The sequence below is a fragment of the Antedon mediterranea genome, chromosome 5 (assembly GCF_964355755.1).
Source record: "Antedon mediterranea chromosome 5, ecAntMedi1.1, whole genome shotgun sequence".
Taxonomy (NCBI): Eukaryota; Metazoa; Echinodermata; class Crinoidea; order Comatulida; family Antedonidae; genus Antedon; species Antedon mediterranea.
This window is the reverse complement of record NC_092674.1, coordinates 23,155,831-23,179,912: the sequence shown is the minus strand read 5'-3', so window position 1 is coordinate 23,179,912 and position 24,082 is coordinate 23,155,831. Positions and strand designations below refer to the sequence as shown.

At 35.4% G+C, this 24,082-nt stretch overlaps 1 protein-coding gene across 1 annotated transcript; it reads left to right on the top strand.

The window, feature by feature from the left end:
* Positions 1–246: 246 nt before the first annotated feature.
* On the top strand, positions 247–23,967 carry LOC140049636 (sushi, von Willebrand factor type A, EGF and pentraxin domain-containing protein 1-like). The gene is made up of 31 exons (XM_072094578.1): positions 247–774; positions 1,343–1,556; positions 1,932–2,123; positions 2,419–2,580; positions 2,998–3,183; positions 3,573–3,752; positions 3,898–4,092; positions 5,096–5,350; positions 5,661–5,791; positions 6,126–6,234; positions 7,201–7,401; positions 7,715–8,016; positions 8,313–8,526; positions 8,690–8,851; positions 9,155–9,316; positions 9,868–10,029; positions 10,293–10,463; positions 10,865–10,977; positions 12,050–12,267; positions 12,764–12,948; positions 13,423–13,728; positions 15,267–15,432; positions 15,514–15,674; positions 16,237–16,449; positions 16,994–17,125; positions 17,239–17,418; positions 18,195–18,323; positions 18,692–18,820; positions 19,159–19,278; positions 22,052–22,213; positions 22,472–23,967. The coding sequence occupies exons 1-31, from the start codon at positions 337–339 to the stop codon at positions 23,044–23,046; spliced, it is 6,225 nt and encodes a 2,074-aa protein (XP_071950679.1). The 5' UTR covers positions 247–336; the 3' UTR covers positions 23,047–23,967.
* Positions 23,968–24,082: the final 115 nt, after the last annotated feature.

Genomic DNA, 24,082 nt, shown 5'->3' with positions numbered 1-24,082 from the left:
ATCTATTTAAGAATGATTTGAACCCAGGGCAATGAAACTGATATGCAATCATGGAACCACGAATAACCAATTAAATTAAATTGTAGAGGTGAACCAGGTTTCAAGTGAAATTAATTGTCTATTGTTTTTGCCTGGACCAGGATCTAAAGGAAGTATTATCTACAAACGGAAGTGCCAGATTACTTCGAGATATTAGTTCAATACTTTAGCTAACTTCCTTGAATATTTAACTTTCGAAAGGTTTTATGAATCTTGGATGCCTAACCCGGTTAACCTTGGTACTGAATCTTCAACCATCGACACCTGACCGTTAGCGACAAAGACTTCGTCAAACTGATGGCCAATTCAAATATCAACATGCGTTCAATAGGCCTAGTGGTAATATTGGTTCACATTGCAGTTTTTGTTAACTGTAATGATATATTTGACTCCGCTCTGAAACGAGATTTTCCACATGGTCAATCTGAGTTGGTTTTTCTTTTAGACCGTTCTGGAAGCGTTGGTGCCGGGAATTTCGAAGTTGAGAAAAGCTTTGTTGATAGTCTGCTGACCGAGTTTACGATTGCCCCTGAAGCAACCCGAGTTGCAGTGATAAGCTACAGTGAAGATGTCGTCAGAAACATTGATTACATTGGTCAAAAGCCGAAAAATAAATGTCATTTTTCGTCTGAAATTCAACTGGTACAATATGAACGGGGAGGTAAAACTAACATCAATGGCGCGCTGATAGAGGCTCAAAATGTTCTGGCTAATGCTAGACATGGTGTCAAAAAGGTAATGAAACAGCATTGTAACAATAGTTTTATACTAAAATAAACTTTGACGATAAAGACCGCACCCCGATAATGTTAAAATAACTTGTATTAAAGATAGGAAACTCCTAATAGTTAGAAGTTACTAAACTAAACTCGTGTCTCGGGCAGATATCATATTAGGAAATACATAGAGGATATTATATTGTATGAATATACAGTAATCTCATTTCACTCTCAGCTTATAGGCCTAAAGTAGTCATACTCTACTTAGCGTCACTCCAAAGACCAAAGACCAAAGATGATAGTCCTAAATATGATATTTAAATAAGCTCAAATCATGTATACAGATGACTTGAATTCTTGGGTCAAAATCAAACGGTTAATGATGACTCGATGCTTATAAAGTATTCACCCTGAATAATAGATTAAAGTTCAATGTGTAAAAGGTATTCAAACTAAACACATTTACATTTATTTTTGAATAATATAATTAACCTAATTAATTGAAGATTACCAAACTTCACAGTAAAGTAATCAGTATTATGGTGGAATGTTGGTAAAAAATGTGATTTTGTATTATAATTTAGGCCCTTATTCTGCTAAGTGATGGAATTGCAAACGTTGGAGGTGACCCACTGACTACAGCAGCTGCACTCAAACTTGCACATGTTGAGGTTTTCACTTTTGGAGTCGGTCTCTTCGATAAGGAACAGCTTGAAAAGATTGCCACTGACGCCGAACATACATTTCAGTATAGTAATTTTCACCAGTTTCAACAACTAGCCTACCGGATCAGAGGAGGTAGAATAAAATAAAAAATGCGAATAACTATGTACTGTACATTTGAGCACTATCATTTATTTGACTTAGATAAAACTCAGAGTTTGCAAAGAAAGGTTTTCAAACTCCGGTAAACCTATTTTTATACAGTTTTCTGACATTTGTTTGTCAACAGAACTACAGTAGCCCATCAGTATAAAACATTGGAACACTTTTTTGCTAGCTACGTTATAAATGATTTCTTGTACAGTCTGAAGAACTTCTACCATCTAAAAAATAACTCGACGTATTTTAAACTACACATAATTGTCCATGTCATATCAATGATCACTTACTATTGACATTGACACGTACATATCCATTTATTCTCTAATTTCTCCACTTGTTTCTTTTCAGATCCACACGAAGTAAAGTGGGACAAGACAGTTTCACTCTCCGCTTGTGACACACTATGCGCAGATCCCTTTCCTGGTATTGGCTGCTGTGATACGTACGCACAGTGCACGTGTGCCCTGGTTGGTGGTAGCCACGACTGTGTTTGCGGACTGGGTTACAAAGGACTGAGTGGTCTTGTCAGTAGATGTATACGTAAGTAACACTAGTCATGGAGAAACTTTTTCGATTGATCTGTTTTAATTTCTCAATTTCAGTTCAAGGTTCAATATTTAATCATATTATGTGATTACAGTTTAAATTACTGTCCTTATCCGATAAGACTCGTCCTACCACCAGAACCATAGAGCGAGTGAGATTCGAACCCTTGCCGATGTTATATATGTTATATTACGTATTATTCCACTGTCTTAACCGCTCAGCCACTCACTCACTTTATAACTATATCAATAGATTAAAACTGTTGCCGTAAATACATTTGTTTTCTTAGCATGTCCTAGAGGAACGTACAAGGATGTGGTGGAGCCTTTGGAAGAATGTACTCCATGCCCAGAACATGCCACAACACTCGATTATGGAGCCGAATCAATGGCAGAATGTGTATGTATTGAAGGCTATGATGGAAACCCAGCAACCGGTCGGCCATGTCAATGTAAGTTTCAAATATTACTATACTATATTTATAGTTTGTCAAAATATGACAATAATACAATTTAAAGCACATGTAACAAAGATAATGATAATGGTAATGAAGTTTCCAATAGCACTCATGGCGCTGTAGATTTAGATTTTACACTTTTTTAACCACATTCTTCTCCCCTAAGGGTTACATAATGTCACCAGCTGCCAACTTCTGGACAATGCAATGACGTCTCTCGCACACTCAACTTAACAGCTTATCTGTAATGGCATGTCATTATTGCAAATGAGAAACAAAATATTTAGTGTTGTATTAGACTTGACCCTTGTGTCAAAAGTCGTTAGGATGAGTGTTCGACCCCCTTTCTGAATTGGAATAAGTTTCATTATTCTTCATTGTGTTTTAAAAAAGAAATGTTCTATCAAATAGTGTCAACATGTCCAGCGTTAGCAGCACCAATCAATGGAAAGAAGATACCAGAAGACTGTGATAATACATTCAACACTCGTTGTAAATTTGAATGTAACGAAGGCTATCAGTTAACCGATGTGAGATCTAGAACAAGGCAGTGTCTTCCTACAGGAGCTTGGACAGAATCACAAGCTTTATGTGAAAGTGAGTAATTGTCTTTAGCAGGACTATAGGAGATACAGGAGTAACTTAAAATTGATTAGTAAAAAGCTGTAGTTGTGTAACAAGTAGCAGTTGCAGCGGCATCTGCATATTTGCAACATACCGTAGTTGTACCAAGTATCAATTACAGCAGCATCTGCATATTTGCAACATACTGTAGTTATACCAAGTACAGGTAGCAGTTGCAGCAGCATCTGCATATTGGCAACATACTGTACAGTAGTTGTACCAAGTAGCAGACAATATTTACAACAACTGGTAGTTGCAGAATCTATACTACTATCAAGATCAGTAATTGCGTAGATTCTGGTAACGTATTGTAGCATTTACAAATTTACCATTATTTTTACAACAATATTTATCTCATACAGAGATAATATGTGTAAGCCTACCATCTCCTGCGTTTGGAAGTAAAGACTGCTCAAGTGCCGATGACGAATTTGACTCAACATGTACATTCGAGTGTGACGAAGGGTATAACATAGAAGGAACAGCCGTCAGAAAATGTGGAGCAAATGGGCAATGGACTGGTGACGAAGCTACGTGCGTAGGTATGTCAAGGTCAAATTTCATTATTCTCTGTATAATGGGAATGAGGTGAGATAGTATCATTTCTGTATGTAATAAATTTCCGAAAAGGTTATGTCACGTCTGCCAAGTCCAATATATATTTCGTTTTTAACCTTCTCTCTATAGGAATAAGCTGCCCAGCAATTGCTCTTCCTGAGAATGGAGTAATTGCTCCAGCGGAGTGTGCTAAAGAACGTCAACCACTTGGCACAACATGTGTCATTGGGTGTAAGAAAGGTTATGATATAATTGGAGATGAAATCTTACGTTGCCAGCCTGCGGGAGAATGGAGTAGTAATGAAAATGCTATCATTTGTGTTGGTTAGTAACCCTATTCACATTATTAATATTATTATTGAAATAAGATTTTGGCCCAATTTTGAGGTAATGTTTAAACAAAATATGCTGTTCTTACATGTGTATGAAATCTAAAACTCTGTTTCTATCAAACTAGTTTGACAAAAAATGATGTGCCCAAATATGGTGCTGATATGCTCAAATATGGTAATGTTATGACATCATCATGTTCAAATATAGGCACATCACATTTTTTTGTAAAACTAGTTTGATAATGTCGACAGAGCTTTAGACATCTACTTCTCAAACTCATTAGTTTTTGCATGTGAATCAAACCTACTACATCTACTTTTTACACTTAGTATTTCTTGCATGTCAAACTCGGTTGTTATACGCGAATAATAACATGTAGGCCTATTGCAGTTTTTTTATTTGTGAATGATCTTTTCAACCTTTACAAACCTTCCACTCCCTTTTGTTATTGAGGTTAATTCCACTCTCTAATCAGTGTAAGTTTTATTTCCTGCGATTAGACAATTACAATAATTGCGTTCCTTCTATCCTGATCAAGACCTTGGATAGCAGGCTTATCTGTGTTTTCCAGTACTAATAGTTGTTTACCAATCCTTGTTTCTGTTTCTACCGGATAATACATTTCAATCAATCCAGTATTACCTGTCCATTCAATTCAAAGGAGGATCTTCCTCTTAAATTAATTTGAAATACTTTTACATTCTTGCTAAAAATGCATCATAATCATATTCAGGAAATTTGGGAAAGTTTATTATATCTACTACCGACCCCCACCGCCATACTACGTTTGTCTATCCTAAACTCTCGTATGTCGTAGCCTATTGTTTGGATCCATAAGTAGTATGTTATCATCAATATTTACAGTATTTGATAGAATTTTATAAACTTGAATAAACATTTCAATTTAAAAAGCACAAAAAAAGAAACAGCACAACAAAGATAACATTTTCAATTTCTTTGAACATTTATTTCATCAATATTTATCTTTTTAAAGATGGAGAACCACCCGAAATCAACTGCCCCGTTAGTATTACGATTGAGGCAGAACCAGGCCTCAACAGTGCCCAAGCCATTTGGAATGATCCAGTTATCACAGACAACGACCCTATAAATATACCAAGGATTGAAGTAGAACCAGTTGGTACAAAATCTGGAGACAGGTTTGACATTGGATCGCATGTAATAAAATATACAGCGATTGATATGGCTGACAAAGAAAAGTCATGCTTCTTTAAGATTTCCATCCAAGGTGAGATATATCAAAGAGTTGAGATATAAATAACAAGCTTAGTATAGATATGTACAAGGCTTATTATAGCATAGCATAGTAGTTCAAAATTTTCATGAGGCGAAGTTGATTAAAATAAAAAATCCATATTTTACTGAATTAGTGAACATCATGTGACCCATAATCGTCCAATCAATCAATCAACAAGAATATATTCATGTTTATAATAAAACACATTACTGAATACAAGCGTAAGAAAAATATGCTTACAAATGAGTTTGTTCTTATGCTTACCATTGTTCATTAAACAATAATTGTCTCTTCACTTTAGACAAAGAAAAGCCGAGCGTACTCGGCTGTCCCGAAAAGAAGAGTGTCGAATCCCAAGATAGAGAAACGGCAGTAACTTGGGATGAACCTGAATTTTCGGACAACTCTGGTACAGATCTTATAATTACACAGGTTAGTGAAGTTGGCCTACGTAATCTCCGATTCACTTAAGTAGTGGAAATTTAATATTTACTGTTTTAGAGTTTATTAAAAAGATTAATGCTTTGCTTACCACTCAATAAATAGAAGCGTCCGAGAAAAACTATACCACGGGCTGCTTGAAATAATAGTAACTGGTTTCAGACTCTACTAACTAATTGTGTCTGTCTTTCTTAATTCGACTTAAATGAACTGATTAATAGAGTATAGACTTGTAATAAATTACAACAAAGTTTGTGTAAAGAAACTTACAGACAATAGCAGTGTATACGAATCAATTAAACAGCACTTCTTTTAAAAACTTTAGACACATCACTCTGGAGATGCCATGGTATGGGGAAGCCATGTAGTGACCTACACAGCACGTGATCCATCAGGCCAAGAAGCAGATTGTATCTTTACTATCGAAATTGGTCGTAGGTTATATTTGTAAATAAACTCTTTAAACATCATTCATTTGTTTTAATATTCGAGAAAATACAAGTAACTTTTCTAATACAACTACAATGCATCATTTCACATTACACTTTTGCAATAGGTTACAGATATTCGGTACTTTTGAATTGAATTGAATTGAAATATATATTTATACTGGGTAACCTCTTCAGTCAAAGACTGGTCTCCCAGAGTGCCCAGTTGGTGATCAGTGGCTGTGATGTACTAATACACCGGGGTAACCCCCTACTCGTCTCGAAAGATGTACTAGGTTCTTTAAAGTGCACATGAGCTAGATGTGTACACTGGACCTACGGTTTATAGTCCTTATCCGAGAAGACTCGTTCTACCACCAGAACCATGGAGTGAGTGAGCCTCGAACCCCTGCCGATGTTATGGCTACGTAATTACGGTTCCACTGTCTTAACCGCACGGCCACTCACTCACTTGAACATACTTAAGCTTGTTTTCCACTTTGCTTCATATATAGAGTATTTATTGTATCTGTTTTCTGTTTCATACCTTTAAATGGCAACTTCCGTTGCTGTTGGTTTTGATGAAATAAAATAAAACGACGTAGGTGCAACGCAAGTGAGTTGCATACAACCGACAGTTCGGATGATCCCTCGCTTGTGATTGGTCAAATTGCTTGCGCTTACGTCATTGTGTTGCGTCCAATAGTAAAAAATATTATTTATAGCAGGAACATGAATACTATGTGAAACGGTATTACTATAGTTATTTGAAGTATTGTTACAATGATTGTTTTAATATTCAAATTTAAATCAACTTTATTATCCACAATGGGAAATTTATTTGGGTGTGGCAGATTAAAAACGATAATTCGAATATATGTTTATAAAACACTCAACAGAACATACAAATTCTACAACACTGTATTTGTATTGTAACGCTATTCAAATATTTCAAATATCTTTCTTTTTCAGCGACAAAGTGTGAGAATTTTCCAGCACCAATAAACGGAGCTCGAGCGTGTGACCAATGGTTGTTCGGTATGTTCTGTCGTGTTTACTGCAATAAGAAATATGAGTTTTCTGAAACTCCCGCTCATTGGTACATCTGTGGTGCAAACAGTATATGGTCTACAAGTCCACCTAATCTTCCTACACGATGGCCTGATTGTTCAGGTAAAATAATGAAATCATAAATAACTTAACTTATTAATGATTACCGGTAATCACCAAAATACTACTTAGCTAGTGGATGTGTCTATTTCATGAATTCCCTACCTCTACATATGTAGAGTCTATACAGGTATCTCGCTTATGGACTATTAACACCACTGTTTGGCAGTTAATCCATTAAATCAAAATAAATTATATCCGAATTTGAGATTTCATAAGTTACCAAGATCTAATTTCACAAATAAGAGTCTGGTCTAAAAAAATCTATTTTTCATTGTGTTTTGCAGTTCACAGTTTAATTTCCATATCTTTCCAGAGAGAAAAGTAGCTGGACAAGCCCGTAAAGGTTTGAAATCCCAATACTACGCCGGAAACTGCAATGAAGAAAAGACCAAAAAAGCTATTCAAAAAGCGTTCGTCAAGGCATTTGAATCAAGCGTCTTTGCCGCATCAGGATGCAGTACGGAAGACTCTTGTATGATAGAAAAGGTTACGGTTTATTGTGGTGAACTTGACGATACTGTTCGTAGGCGCCGTCGGGATTTAGTCCAGCAGGGCTTCAACATGATTGCCACAATTTCTTTCAATGTCACAGCAAGCACATACGATGAGTTTGAGGTAAGAAACATAATAATTGCATCGAATAAAGTTTCGATTTTATGCAAGATATCGTAATATTGTTCAATTTAGTTTCTAAGTTTAGGTTACCAATTGTTTACATCATAGCTGACGTTTCTGTTGCGTCGAAATATTTACACTAGTATATCTGTCATCAGTTATAGAAACGTGATTCTGATTTTTCCAACACACCGATACTGTCGTGTTAATTGGTCGACTTTATTACTAACGTGTTTGTAAAGGTTCTTAGGATAACTTAGCATAGTTTATATGTTTTTCTCTTTTGTTTTCTTAAGGATGAACAAGCCGGTGAACAAAAGCTCCAAGAACTCTTGGAAGTTCTGGATAATGCTGGTCTTACGTTTGAAAACCAAATCAAGACAGGATCAATGCCGCTTGTACTTGAAGAAGAGAATGAAGTGTTGGAAGTTGACGAAGAAGATTACGAGATCCTTGAGAGTGAACCATTCTGTACAAATGGGTCGATATTGCAAAAACGAACTAAATGTGGTAAGTCCGTTTTGCTCCAAACAAAAAAAATTATCCTCATAGTGCACAAATATTCTTCCTCAACAACTTCCAAACCACGTGATGGATATAAAACAAAGGCGTATAAAATTAAAATTTATTGAAAATTTCCATAGATTGTTAAAATTATTATATTCTTTCATAGTGAATTGTCCTGTTGGCACATACTACAACGTGAACTCTGAGACGTGTATGACGTGTCCTGACGGCATGTATCAGGATGAAGAGAGTCAACTGGAATGTAAAAAGTGTGCAGAAGGAACATGGACAGTTGGAGATAATGCTAAAAACTTCACATCTTGCAGAGGTATGCATAGTTACTTAAAACGCTGTCTAAAGTATCATTGTGATTGATTTTGTCAAATAAATTGTTTTTCGGCTCTGAATGCTCACCGAAGTTTATAAATATTATTAGTGGAAATAGAACAATTCTATCCTTTTGGCACCAGAAGGGAATATACAAATTAGTAGCAAATTAGAGTGAAGATGAGGTGACGTGAATTCTGTTGTTCTGTTATCATATGTATTGAATCTCATGTGACCCATAATCTTCCAATCAAATGGCAAAGAATCTACTTACTGTAGGTCTGTTATAATGTTTTGTTTTTAGATGTGTGTAAACGTGGAACCTACTCGGCTACAGGGCTTGCAACTTGTAAATCGTGTCCAATCGGCACCTACCAAGATGAAAGCAGACAGTTTTCTTGTAAACAATGTCCAGCCGGCACAACCACGTGGAATATTGGCACACGCTCGGTTGAACAGTGTCAAGGTATGTATTAAAGAGAAAATGATAAAGATAAAGAAGGACCTTGATACCAGATTATGACGATTATATTGACGGACATACTATAAGAATTAGATATCTAACTCTAACAGCAGCTCAAAACGTACTTCACCATGGCTAAAGCTCTGTGTACACTATCAAACTATTGTGCCCAAATATGGTAGTAATATGACGTCATCGTGTCCATATATGGGCACATAACTTTTTTTGTCACAGAAAGTTTGATAGTGTAGACAAAGTTATCACTAATCATCGATGTGATGACGGAGTGTTGGTAATAGTGACTGTCGTCTTAGGTACTGTAATGGCAGTGGAGGTAACACTTGTACAGTAGGCCTACATGCAGTTAAAAGGTCTTATTGTGGTTTTGTAGAGATTGTCATGATGGCTTCAGTTAGGTAAGGCTATTGAAGAACTTGAATTGATGTAATGTATACGTATGCAATTTAGATAATTGTGTGAGTCTGGTTCAACTCTAACAATAAGATGGAAGAATAGAATGAATTCTTCTTTTATTTACATTGTTTCGTCTATAGATACCTGCTCACCAGGTTCGTTTTCTGTGACCGGTATATTACCATGTGAACGGTGTCCCGTTGGAACTTATCAACCTGAAAGAAAGCAAAGACGTTGTATTAAGTGTGGTGGCAGTCTAACAACGTACTATGAAGGATCGTCAAAAGAGAACCAATGCGTAGGTAATTACTAAAAGATACAATATCATATAATTTCCATCTCATAGTGACGTAGTTTTGCGATGTACTGCTGATGTCATGTTTAAATTAAATCCCCAAGGATGGTTTAGGATTCGAAAAGAAGATCGAAACACTGGTCATAAACACATCCTTTTCTCCGCTAGTAAAAACCGGTCAAGTCTGATTACTGAGTAAACTTAATTTATAAAACAGTAAGATATTAAATGATGGCATCTTGATAATAGTTTATTATCTTCATATTTCAGAACTCGACGCATGTGTATCACTCCCATGTCTACACGGTGGTACGTGTATTGACGAGAAGTATGATTTTAGCTGCGAATGCCCGCCTGGGTTCGATGGTCCAACTTGTGAGAACAATATCGATGAGTGTTTAACAATACCATGTTCCTTCAATTCAACCTGTATAGACAGAGGTATTCACTTGTTTTCCTAAATATTAGTATAGCGATAGAGTATGGTTATTAGTGAACTTGTCAATATTTGAAGTAATCAAATGAAATAGATATTCAATTCAACTAAATCTTTTATTTCAGGTCATAGAAAATAACATAATTACGTATAAATGACAAATTTTTTAAGTATGAGTAACTAAGTACAGTAAGGCGCGCTCTCATCTCAAGATGCTATTCCACAAGAATAGCATCTTTGACTTATATAAGGCATTATCTACTTTTCGAAGAGTGCACTGTGTTTCTCTAATATAATAATATTATGATTTTAGGCAGGAAATCTATAGAGTGAATATCATATTTAAAATTCAAATTATATTAATATCAAATCAATTAATTTGTGATACATGTTTCTTTCTTTCAAGTCAATGGTGTTTCTTGTTTATGTCGCCCTGGTTATACTGGACTTAAATGTAACATAGAGATAAATGAATGCGATTCAAATCCGTGTCAAAATCAGGCCGCGTGTCAAGATCAAGTAAGTTTTGTTGTTACATAATTTAAAACAATTGGCTTATATCCAATAAGATAATGATATATTATCTTACGTCAATGAAGTGACTTACCTAGGTCATATTTTACGTAATAATTTAGATGATTCTAATGACATTAATCGCCAGTATCGAACTCTTTGCATTCGAGGTAACACTCTTTGTAGACGTTTTAGTAGATGTAATAAGCTTAAATGTAATCTGTTCAGGTCGTTTTAAACTAATCTGTACTGTTGTATGTTATGGTCTAACCACACTGTTAAGATTATTAAATCTTTGGAGGTGTGCTACAACAACTCATTGAGAATATATTGCTAGGCTTACCTAAGCACTGTAGTGCTAGTAATAATGTTTGCCACGAGGAGAATTCTCTCTTTCTACGAGCATTTACGCAAGTGCGTCTATGGTTTTATATTAAGAATTGTGAATAGTGAAAACGATCTGGTTAGGTGTACCACGAACTATTTGTTCCAACATTCAAATCTCTACACTAAGTGGGAAAAACTCCTATTTTAGTTTGATTTTCCGGTGTTGTATTATTTGTTGTATATATAGTATATATGGAATATTTATTTTGAAATAAAGTGATTAAATCAAATCAAATATCCGAAGTGGAATATCCAGAATGTCCTGACGCACCACAACAAGACACAACAGAAGCAATGGAACAATACCTGTCGTGGTTCAACCTCATTCCGTCATACGCCCCTCCCCCCCCCCCCACCTTTACAATCCGCCCCCCACCCCCCTTTACAATCCGCCCCCATTAATCCATCCACATTCAATCTAATCTGCCAATATAGTTTAGATAAAGTGCCACTTTTTTCAAGTTTAGAACCAATTAAGAGACTAGGATCAACAATTACTGTAAGTTAGTTTTCTGTAAAAGTGATGTTTTTTTGTGAGTTTGTCATGATTTTATTATAATAATCTGTTAAAAATATTTATGTTCCTATACATTTATGAAATTGGAACACTTTTGAGCGGTTTTTGTATGTTTTATTCTGGCCCTAATGCCGCTCATTTTTTCAATTGATGTGCTACTTCTATTCTTATTAGATTGATGGTTACACGTGTACATGTGTGAATAGATATTCTGGTAAATTTTGTGAAATTGAACCAAATAGCTGCAACTCCTATCCGTGTTCACATGGAGGAACGTGTACATCTCTAGTTGATGGCTCGTTTAGATGCATATGCCCACAAGGGTACGGTGGAATGTCTTGTGATAAGGACATTGATGAGTGTGTTTCTAATCCATGCAAAAATGGCGGAAGGTAGGTACAGAATAGACAATTGTTACTTATTGGTATGGCCTGACTTTGAAAGTGATCTGAAAATACAGTTTTCGGGAAACAAAAAATTGTTGTCCTAAACTATCAGAAAGGTTAAAGAGGAATTAAAGGTGGTCCACCTCAAACGGCGCAAGGACAATTCTATTAATACGCTTGATTTTTCGGTACTGTATCTAGATTTCTCCATTATCATGGGAATATTTGGCAATAGGCCTACGACACTACACATTGTTCACATCTATCTCCTTGTATTACCATAACCAACCCTTAACATTACCTTACACGGTACAGGAATTATATGATAGCCTACAAATGAGATGATGTATTACCATATATTCCTATAATACTGAGTACTGAGAATCGGATAGCTATTATAGATAACACCTTTTCTACTCAGATTGTATGTACAATTTGGTCAAGCTTAATTGAGGCTGATGAAACAATTTAATTGTTAGACATATTTTTGTTTTTTCGACAGTTGCATCGACTTAATCGGTTACTTCCGGTGTGATTGCCCATCTGGATTTGAGGGGTTAGCCTGTGAGACCGACACCGACGACTGTGCTCAACATCAGTGCCAACATGTTGAAGAGTGCGTTGATGAAATTGCCGGTTATCGCTGTCTGTGTGAACCGTCGTATAGCGGTAGATTTTGCGATGAAAGTGAGTACTGGAGAAAACTTCATACCACTTAGTTTTCTACATGATGTAGGCCTATACGCAATAAGTAGGCCTAAGATTTAAAAACACAAGTGGTTCCTCATCATCGATTCCAGTAAAAAACTGAAAACTTAACTTTCCTGGAGTTCAAATGTTTGAAGTGCTCTATCCAAATATGCTAAATGTTCAATATAATAATATAATATTCATACTTGATATTACGTAATAATTAATTCACAATTACAAAATTAACTTCCATAGTTTAACGATCTTCACAATGACTCATTCTTAAATTTGTATCTCTTTGTTTTGTGTTGGTCACTTTGTCCGTCTTTCTTTTTCTTCTCTTTTTGTTTTGTTTTGTTTTCAAAGGCATCTTTGCTTTATTGTATCTTCTCCATTTTTTCTATTTGTTCAATATTTTAAATTGAAATAAAATATTAATTAATCATTCATTAATTTGATTATAACCTTTAGAAACCTCTGATGATTTTACATTCAATCTTCCCTCTGGAATGATATCGGATTACTCATTTGTCAGAAGAATACCTTCGAATCTTCGAGCAGTAACAGTGGGATTTTGGATGAAGTCCTCAGATAAAACCCACATCGGAACTCCTTTTTCATACGCCGTATATAAGGATGATTCACTTATTGACAATGCCCTGACTCTGACAGATTACGCCGCCTTCAAGGTGTTTGTAAACGGCGAACAGGTGTTTACTGGCGTCGGTGCCAATGACGGAGTATGGCACTACATTGCATTCACGTGGGAAAGTTTCGGTTCGTATTTTATTTATTTTTGCGATCATAAAATAATAAAAAAATTAGGCATGTTGCATTGAAAATTGAATAATATTGTTAGTGTTTTTGTAGGCCCTATTCTTTTTTAAAACAAAGTACTGTATACCTGAAATGGAACTGGACAACTTGTGGTAACAACCAATCGCAATAGATGTATCGAAGGCGGTTGTTGATGAACTTTTAAAATAACGTTCGTGGCGCTACTTCACTAGAACTCTTCTTGACTGACATAGGCCTACAAATAGATATTAGATTTTAATACAGAGCTATCTATCTGACCGTCTTCTGTTCTAAAGTTCATAACACTTTTCTGAGAACAGATTTCCGATAGATTTAGATTGATTTATTATGTTAAACATTGGATTTACTGTGGCCTGTGGGTAATAAACCGGATATCTTTTAAACCAACTAACGTCAGAAAAGCGTCGCCGATAACGAGATCTTATTCTGAGAACAACTTTGTAAGAACTGTTCTAGAAATAAAGTAGTTAACAAACACTTCAGAAAGATATCGGTAATGACATACAGATTTTTCAAACGAAAGTTTTTAAGACATTTTATATAAACTTTCACTTTACTATAACTATAGGTTAAGCGCCCTACATTATTAAAGGCTATTGTAACACTCATCATCAGAGAATAACTTATACATACCTTCGACAAACGTCCTATGCTTCTGTCAAACATTTTCTGATCTTATACTGACGTACGTTTTTACACAATAATCATTGACAATAGTCATTTTCGTGAGAGAACAAAAAATAGACATTGAAAATATCATACATCAACATAACCGTATTCAAATATAACATCGATCAAACTTAACTTCCATCAAACATCACTTTCATCAAACATAACTTCCATCAAACATAACTTCCATCAAACATAACTTCCATCAAACATAACTTCCATCAAACATAACTTCAATCAAACATAGCCTCCATCAACATAATTTCCATCAAACATAACTTCCATCAAACATAATCGGCATCAAAATAACACCCATCAAATATAACTTCCAATCAAACATAAATTCCATCAAACACAACTTCCATCAAACATAATTTCCATCAAACATAACTTCAATCAAACATAACTTCAATCAAATATAGCCTCCATCAACATAATTTCCATCAAACATAACTTCCATCAAACATAATCGGCATCAAAATAACACCCATCAAATATAACTTCCATCAAACATAATTTCCATCAAACATAACTTCCATCAAACATAACTTCAATCAAACATAGCCTCCATCAACATAATTTCCATCAAACATAACTTCAATCAAACATAGCCTCCATCAACATAGCTTCCATCAAACATAGCCTATATAACAAGGTGGTTGATAGTGATTGATCGATTGGTTAGTTTAAACTTAATCTTCTTTAATCTGGATAATTATGACGACCTTATTCTACTGCCGTTACTGCAGTAGCTGCAGTAGAATAATGTAATAATTTTGACATAATCTTTTAGATCAAACTAGTATGTACTCTTTATATATTCATAGGAGGCTCTTGGACGTTCTACAAAGATGGCCAAGTAGCAGCAACTGGTGAAGATTTTCTTACTAACCAGGTTATTCCTTCTGGTGGCAATGTGGTTGTTGGTCAAGATCAGGACAATGTCGGAGGTGGTTTTAGCGCAAAAGAAGCGTTCGTAGGTCAGATCAGCAGGTATGCATACATATTATTTACTATAATATACTTTTCTACATCGTAACCAAGGTACCAAATGAAAACTTTTTTTAAACGTAGATTGAACATTTGGAACCATGCGCTTTCATCTGAAGAAATTCGACTGTTGTCGAGCAACTGTCAACATAAACACGTATCAGGTATCGTCAGGTCGTGGCCTGACTTCTTGCCAAACATACAAGGAGGAATTACAGTGATCAAGCCATCACAATTCTGTACAGGTAAATACTCTTGACTCAACCAATATACTGCTGTATTCTTGCAGGGACACGTCACCGTCCAATTAAACCAAGGCATGTTGGCTTCAGTAACCGCCACAATTCCGGAGTGTTTTACTATCGAAACGTCTGTATGCATGAGCTCTGTAGGTTGTCGATCCATGGTTTTGGCGGAGGGCAGGATAGATAGATAGATAAAAACTTTATTGGAATTTATAAAACAAAAATTGAAATACAAATTTAAGTTGAACAAATTAAGAAAATATATACAAAATTACGAATTAATTCAATTATAAACAACGGAAAGGATTACAAAATCTAAGTATAATTATACAAATTAATTTTTATTATAAATCTTACTACAAATAAATGATGGAAGTGGAAAGGGTTCTCAAAACTTTCCTAGAAGTCCTTTCTTCACCTTTCAAAAGGGAGATGAAACGCATATAACCCGTCTTCTCTAAGCCCGTCTATCGTGTTAAATCATGATTTACACTAACTGCTGCATATTTATTATAACATTTATATGGGCCATTGCTTTAATACAAAATAATTAATCATCTAGATCTTGACCAATGTCAACAATTACAATGCATAAATGGAGGAAACTGCAGAGATGGGGTTGATGAGGCTCACTGCGTATGCCCTCCGGGATATCAAGGAGAAAAATGTGAAACAGAGTGTCCGCATTGTAACCCAAATCCTTGTGTACACGGCGCATGCGTAGATCACAATTGCAATAATTCAGTTGAGTGCAAGTGTAATCTTGGTTATACAGGTTGGTAAAAACGAATTTATATTTATACGAATATCCGAAAAAAATATGTAGACTAATTTCTGAAAATGTAAAAATACTGTGGGTAACAATGGCTGTAAGTAAAAGAGTCAGAAAAAAATATGCCAAACTTTCGGTTATTAACACTAAACATCATCATTTTTAAATGTTTACGTTTAATTAAAAAATCTTCCAATTGTGTTGGACTAATAACCGTGTTTAGACTAAATTTGTCTATATATCAATGTACACCATCTTTGAAATATCTTGTATTCAAACTTCCTACTCTTAGTTACTCTACTCTTTGATACGAAAGCATAAAGGTCTGTTTATACTACGGACAATAAAGATCGACGATAAGTAAAAAATACACATACATTTTTCTTACAAAAAAACAAAAAGAGTTTTCAACTTAGAACTAGGATAACCATTTATTTGATGGAAATAATATTTTTCAAAATCGAATCAAATGACAATAGAATCGTTGTATCGTCACGATATTATTGCTCTTACTAATCATTTGATCTTCTAAATTCTTCTTAACTAGGTAAACTGTGTGAAACCAATGTTAATGACTGTGAAGCGGTCAGTTGCCAGCACGGAGGACGATGCATCGATGGTGTGAACAGCTTTCAATGTGAATGCGATTTAAAACATACTGGAAGATACTGCGAAATCGGTAAGTCATACTACAATGTATGCAAGGCTTGGACACCGCACGGTGGATGGAATTGACTCGCATACTAGTTCCTCTGATTTTTTTCTATTCTGTATGTTTTAATGTCATTTCAGACGTTGAGTGTCCAATTCCTGTACCACCTAACCACGGTACCGTAACCCCTGTACTTCCAAGATACCTACAAGGGGAAAGTGTCATAAACGAATGTCCAGACGGTTTTGAATTTGAAGGAGGTGAACGTCACACTTGTAGCTCAGATGGTAGTTGGTCTGGTACAAAGGCTAAATGTATCGGTGAGAAATTTAACATTGTTGACTATTTTCAAACTTCGCCCTCAATGATTATAGTAAAGACTATTTGATTCCCGCCAAAGGACTGTGAAGAAGAAGTAAGAATTTTACAAGGAAGGTTTTAGTTTAAAAAGAAGGGTTGTGCGTTGCATAGCTTCCCATGTATTAATACATACATACATATATTATTGGATGGCGAAACCGGGTTCGTCACGGTAGAATTTAAAAGCCATCATAACAACCTCTCTGTGACGTCAATGCTGCAAAGAGTTGCTTTTACCTTGAAAAGTTTCCTCTATATAGTTTCCTAAAAAATGGCCTTCTTTGCCGTTATATTCTTTAATTACCACAAATACGACTGGCAGCTCACTATGTCGGTCGGTTGGTCAGTCGATCGGTCGGTAAACACTAGCCCAAATTTGCGCACGCGACTGCAGCCATGTATATGGCCTTGTTATCAGAAAAGTGAATTTCCGTAAAACAAAGAAGCCCATGGAGCTTTTTTTTTTTTAAAGAAGCCCGTCTCGAAAGAAGCCCCCCTCTTTGTTTTGTAAAATAATCTCGAAAAGAAGCCTATTTCGAAAAGAAACCCACCCAAGAGTCCTAAAAAACGAAGAAGCCCATGGAATTTTTTTCGGGATTTTACGTTATTTAATTCATTTATTCTTAATATTAATTTGAACCAGAAGAGAATATAAGCTAGATATACTATTTAAATAATTTGAGGATTGTTAATATTATTATTATATTGTTACTGTTGATTATATGTTTTTTTTTAGACATTAATGAATGCTTTTTGTACCATGGTAACTGTGGAAGGCATGCCAACTGTCTTAATTTAATGGGTAGCTACGAATGTTTGTGCGACCGTGAAGGGTATCCCTTATCTTCAGAAGGACATTGTCTTCGTAAGTAATAATAATAATTAATGCTATTAAAACGTGTGATAGGCCCAGTAATGTGTATGTTCAATGAGCTGTAAATGACTACCTGGGTTTAAAAAATACCAGGGAGAATATGAAGGTAATGAGATGAACTGGCCACCCTACCAAATAATGCTTTGTACCATCCCCTATGTTAAGAATGATTACGGGACTCATTATTATATTTAATGTATAGTACCTTGTTAGGCGATTAGGCGTTCATCGTTGTTTCTTTACGTAGCCTACTGTAGCGACCCTATTGAAAATTATATCTAACTGGGTATAGATACAAAATAGATCTAATCCAATCAAAATAATTTCTTAATATAAAACATAATTTATTGCATTTTTAGAAGAAATTAATGAATGCCTATACGGTACGACCAGACAAGGTTGCCAACAACTTTGTACAGATTTAGTTGTGGGTTATGATTGCTCGTGCAGAAATGGGTACACACTCGTCGATAGAATGTCCTGTAAAGGTAAACTGTGCAATTCCAAAATGATTGGATATATTGACAGACAGACAGACAGACAGACAGACAGACAGACAGACAGACAGACAGACAGACAGACAGACAGACAGACAGACAGATTCGTAGTTGTTTCTCAGTTCAATTTTTTGTATATTTATAACTAACATTAACACTCTTAACATGCTACTAGGCCGTTATATGCAAATATATGCAAATGTATGTCGAAATGGAGGGCGCAATAATCAATTCTATGATTATTATATTTGTAATAATAATACAAGCAATAATTCATATATTGTTTTTGAATGACTGTTGATTTGATTATTTATATACTTACTTTGCAGATGTAAATGAGTGTTTATCCCCTTATGCATGCCAACATCGATGCTACAATACATTAGGAAGTTATAGATGCGCGTGTGATCCTGGCTACGAATTACACTCTAACGGAAAAAGTTGTTCAGGTGAAAAATAAAGTTACTAAAAATACATAATGCATCATATCAATCATCGATACTCTCTTAAAAAATAATTTTATTTATGATATCCTGGCATACTATTATTGGTGAATATAATTTGATTTGCATTTACACATGACGTTCCATCCTAAAGCTCTGTCTACACTAATAAACTTTATAGTCTAGGACAAAAATCTGAAAAGATGCTTAGAAATCAATTTAGGGGGAGTGGAATGTTAGAGGCTGTCAACATAGCCAGATATCCTAATTAATCCCTTCTGATCACTCTAGGCCCTGTTGACACTTAATTTTTTGCCTCGTCTTGAAATGGCGGCCATTTTACAAAATGGCCGCCAATTTTATATAAAATGTGCATAAAATCGGATCTAAATAAGATAGATGCACGATCTTGGTGTCTAAACACATGTACTTCAGACACGGAATCCATTAGGCCTTGTTCAAACTTCAATTTTTGCCTAGTATTGAAATGGCGGCCATTTTTCAAAATGGCCGCCAATTTTATATAAAATGTGCATAAAATCAGTTCTAAACAAGGTAGATACAAAATCTTGGTGTCTAAACACATGTACTTCAGACACGGAATCCACTAGGCCTTGTTGACACTTCAATTTTTGCCTCGTATTAAAATGGCAGCCATTTTTCAAAATGGCCGCCATTTTTATATAAAATGTGGATAAAATCAGATCTAAATAAGGTAGATACACAATCTTGGTGTCTAAACACATGTACTTCAGACACGGAATCCATTAGGCCTTGTTGACACTTCAGTTTTTGCCTCTTATTAAAATGGCAGCCATTTTCAAAATGGCCGCCATTTTTATATAAAATGTGGATAAAATCAGATCTAAATAAGGTAGATACACAATCTTGGTGTCTAAACACATGTACTTCAGACACAGAATCCATTAGGCCTTGTTGACACTTCAGTTTTTGCCTCGTATTAAAATGGCAGCCATTTTTTAAAATGGCCGCCATTTTTATATAAAATATGCATAAAATCAGATCTAAAAAAGTTTTTTGGACAAGTAGTTATCGAGAAAATGCAGATTCAGTTTACTTTACTTTAAGACTGCTCGCCGGCTTTTGAAAATTCTCTCCTATCTCTTAAAAATAGCAGGTCTGAAAATAATACTAAAAAGTGGTCCAAAATTGGGACTGTGGTCCGGATTGCCTCCAAAATGTAATGGAGTGGAACTTGACCACATATCTATCTAACCCTAATTTTGGTAAAGATCTTGCAATAACTTTTTGAGTAATCCTGCTAACAAACAGACAAACAAATGAAAGCACTCAGAAACTGAGTGAAGTACTTGGCAAAATATATCCACTGATAGGGAGCATATTGAATGATACATTTTTTTGCTTTAGATATTAGCTTGACATAGTTCAAATCCAGCTGATTTGGGTACGCGATAGACTACATATATCTCCTTAGCGGAGGTAAATAATATTAGTTTATGTAGGCCTAATAGGAGGGCCTACACAGTCAAGATGAAACATCTGTGAAGTTACATGCAAATGAATTCAACAAAAGCTGAGGCTTTAAAATCCTAGTCATGGCTCTATACAAACTAAACCTTTACCAATTTGTAAAACAAATTCCAGATTTTCGATTTCATGAACAGATAAATTAGGTAACCATTTTGAAAAATGTTAGCTACTGTGCACTTAACTTTAAAAATTAATTAATTAAACTATTTAAATTTATTTATTATAGATTTAATGGATTCCTTGCCTGAAAAAAACATGTGTTTACCCACCAAGATCGGGCATATACCTTATTTAGATCCGATTTTATGCACATTTCTATAAAATTAGCGGCCATTTTTCAAAATGGCCGCTATTTCAATACGAGGCAAAATCTGAAGTGTCAACAAGGCCTAATGGATTCCGTGTCTGAAGTACATGTGTTTAGACACCAAGATTGTGTATCTACCTTATTTAGATCTGATTTTATCCACATTTTATATAAAAATGGCGGCCATTTTGAAAAATGGCTGCCATTTTAATACGAGGCAAAAACTAAAGTGTCAACAAGGCCTAATGGATTCCATGTCTGAAGTACATGTGTTTAGACACCAAGATTGTGTATCTACCTTATTTAGATCTGATTTTATCCACATTTTATATAAAAATGGCGGCCATTTTGAAAAATGGCTGCCATTTTAATAAGAGGCAAAAACTGAAGTGTCAACAAGGCCTAATGGATTCCGTGTCTGAAGTACATGTGTTTAGACACCAAGATTGTGTATCTACCTTATTTAGATCTGATTTTATCCACATTTTATACAAAAATGGCGGCCATTTTGAAAAATGGCCGCCATTTCAAGACGAGGCAAAAAATAGTGTCAACAGGGCTTAGAGTGATCAGAAGGGTTTAATTAGGATATCTGGCTATGTTGACAGCCTCTAACATTCCACTCTCCCTAACTCATTTTTTTCACATTTTTTGCCTAGACTATTAGGCCTATATGACAAAACAATGTGATGTGTCCATTATATGGACACGATGACGCACTACCATATTTCGGCATACCGGTATGTCACAGAAAGTTTGATGGTATAGACAAAGCTTAATACATTTATTCATATAGTTATATTTTCCATTTATTTTCGAACTTGCCCATCACATCACTCTAGTACAGAAGTTTCAGACATATTTCCGATAGACACAAATATAATATTTTTTAAATATATAGATATAGATATAACAAAACAATGGATAATAACAGTGTTAAAATAATTTTATTTCAATTAGCAATTGTATGTGATACACCGTCTTCACCTAGTAATGGTAGAGTACATCGTACTGGTGCGATTGCTACTTACGAGTGTGATCCGGGCTTCGTTCTTGTGGGCTCAGTTGAACGAGTTTGCGAATTGGACTTGGGTTGGTCTGGTGTTGATCCTTATTGTAAAGGTAATATCAATTGTAGTCTGTGTCGTTTTTTGTTTAATCTGTATTTCTGATTACCTCTGGCGTTTCCTATTTTATAAAGAACTATGGAAATATTTCTTTCTGTCCTCTTTATTTTGGTTGCAAATCGATTTCTTGAGCCTGTTCTTTTCTTGATTTGTATAGCTGATAATCGGGATTTAACTGGCTAAGTTGGTCACATGCTTTTTCATTGCTTATCATTTGCATGTTTGACTGTCATATATTTTCTTTTTTTTACAGAAATTGTTTGTCCTCCAGTCGGTCCTCTTGAAGACGGTCACGCACTCGTAGACGGCACCATTGTTGGCAGCAGGGTTAAATTTATGTGCAAGACAGGGTTTTCTTTAGAAGGCAGTTCAGCACAGACTTGTACAATAAATGGTCATTGGTTCCCGCCGTCAAGACCGTTATGCAAAAAATGCGGCCTACCTACTGAGCAGATCAGCCATGGTTCATTGATAGTATCAGAACATGCTAACCTGAAAACAATATCGTATTCATGTGACAGTGGATATCAGTTAATGGGTGGACAAACGCAAACTTGTTCCTTTTCTGTTGGTTCCTGGAATCCTTCAGTTACCCCCATATGCGTTAAGTCGTGTCAAAAACCTCGACCTCCCATAGGCGGTTACATATCATCGTTTGAAAATGTACTTCACGGATCTCGGGTGTATTTCGAATGTCGAGATGGCTATGAATTACAGGGACATAATTATCAGACATGCCAACATGGGACGTGGACATCACCATCGACACCACAATGTGTAGCAGAGTCTGGCAATGATAGCTATTCACTTTCGTCGTCGTCCTTGTAAGACGGATTATATAATAGGTCATTAATATTTATAGTTTCAGTATTTATGGTAAAGGGGATTTAACTGCAAAGACCGGCCTAAAAACTCTATAGGGTTAGAGAATATTGAAACAAGAAAGAAGAATCAATAATAAAGGACACTTAGCATTGATTAATTTTCAGATTAGATTCAAATCTGTGACCTCAATATTAAATGGCAAATTACATTATTTTACTAATTACAGGTACTTTCCCTTTAACCAACATGAATGTAGACTATTTACCAAGGTTGGTGACCTACCTCACAAATGATATGGTCCGTGAAGCCAACTTTACCCGAAAAAATAAAAGCCTGGCTGGCCCTTTCACAGCCGGCCACGATGGTATTCAGAAATGTTTACATATCCATATTTTTGTTATATTATTATTATGCAGAATGATTTAGTTTAGTAGGAAAACTGTATACCTGTATATACACAACCATACCCAAGAACCCCTCTCTTCGCCTTCAAATAACTCATCGTAAGGGCGTGTGGCACAGTGCGTTGGACGTTGGACTACCGATCGTCAGACCTAGGTTCGAATCCAACTCTCGCCGCATTGCTTGTATCCGTAGGCAAGATACTTTACTTACGTTGCCTCTCTCCACCCAGGTGTATAAATGGGTACCCAGTTAGTTAGATCTAGACACAACTTTGCGCTGGTTACCGGCTGCATTATGGGAGTATGTTTCCATACGTGTTTGATCCCAAAGCAAATACTGGGGTATTAATGCTTGTAAAGCGCCTTTGAGCATGATTACTCATGAAAAGGGCACTATATAAATGTGGTATTATTATTATTATTTTCCTCCATTCAGTTATCTTGAATTGAAGATACTTTACCTGGTGATTATCATCAAAAGTAGATGTTTCATTCTTCGAACAATAAACATAAAAGTTCATTTTTTATTCTTGTATTTTTATATTTAAATTCACAATCAACAGCAGAGCCCGTCATTTTCAGACTGGAATACATAAACACACAAGACAAAGGAACATCGGCAAAGAACCAATTAG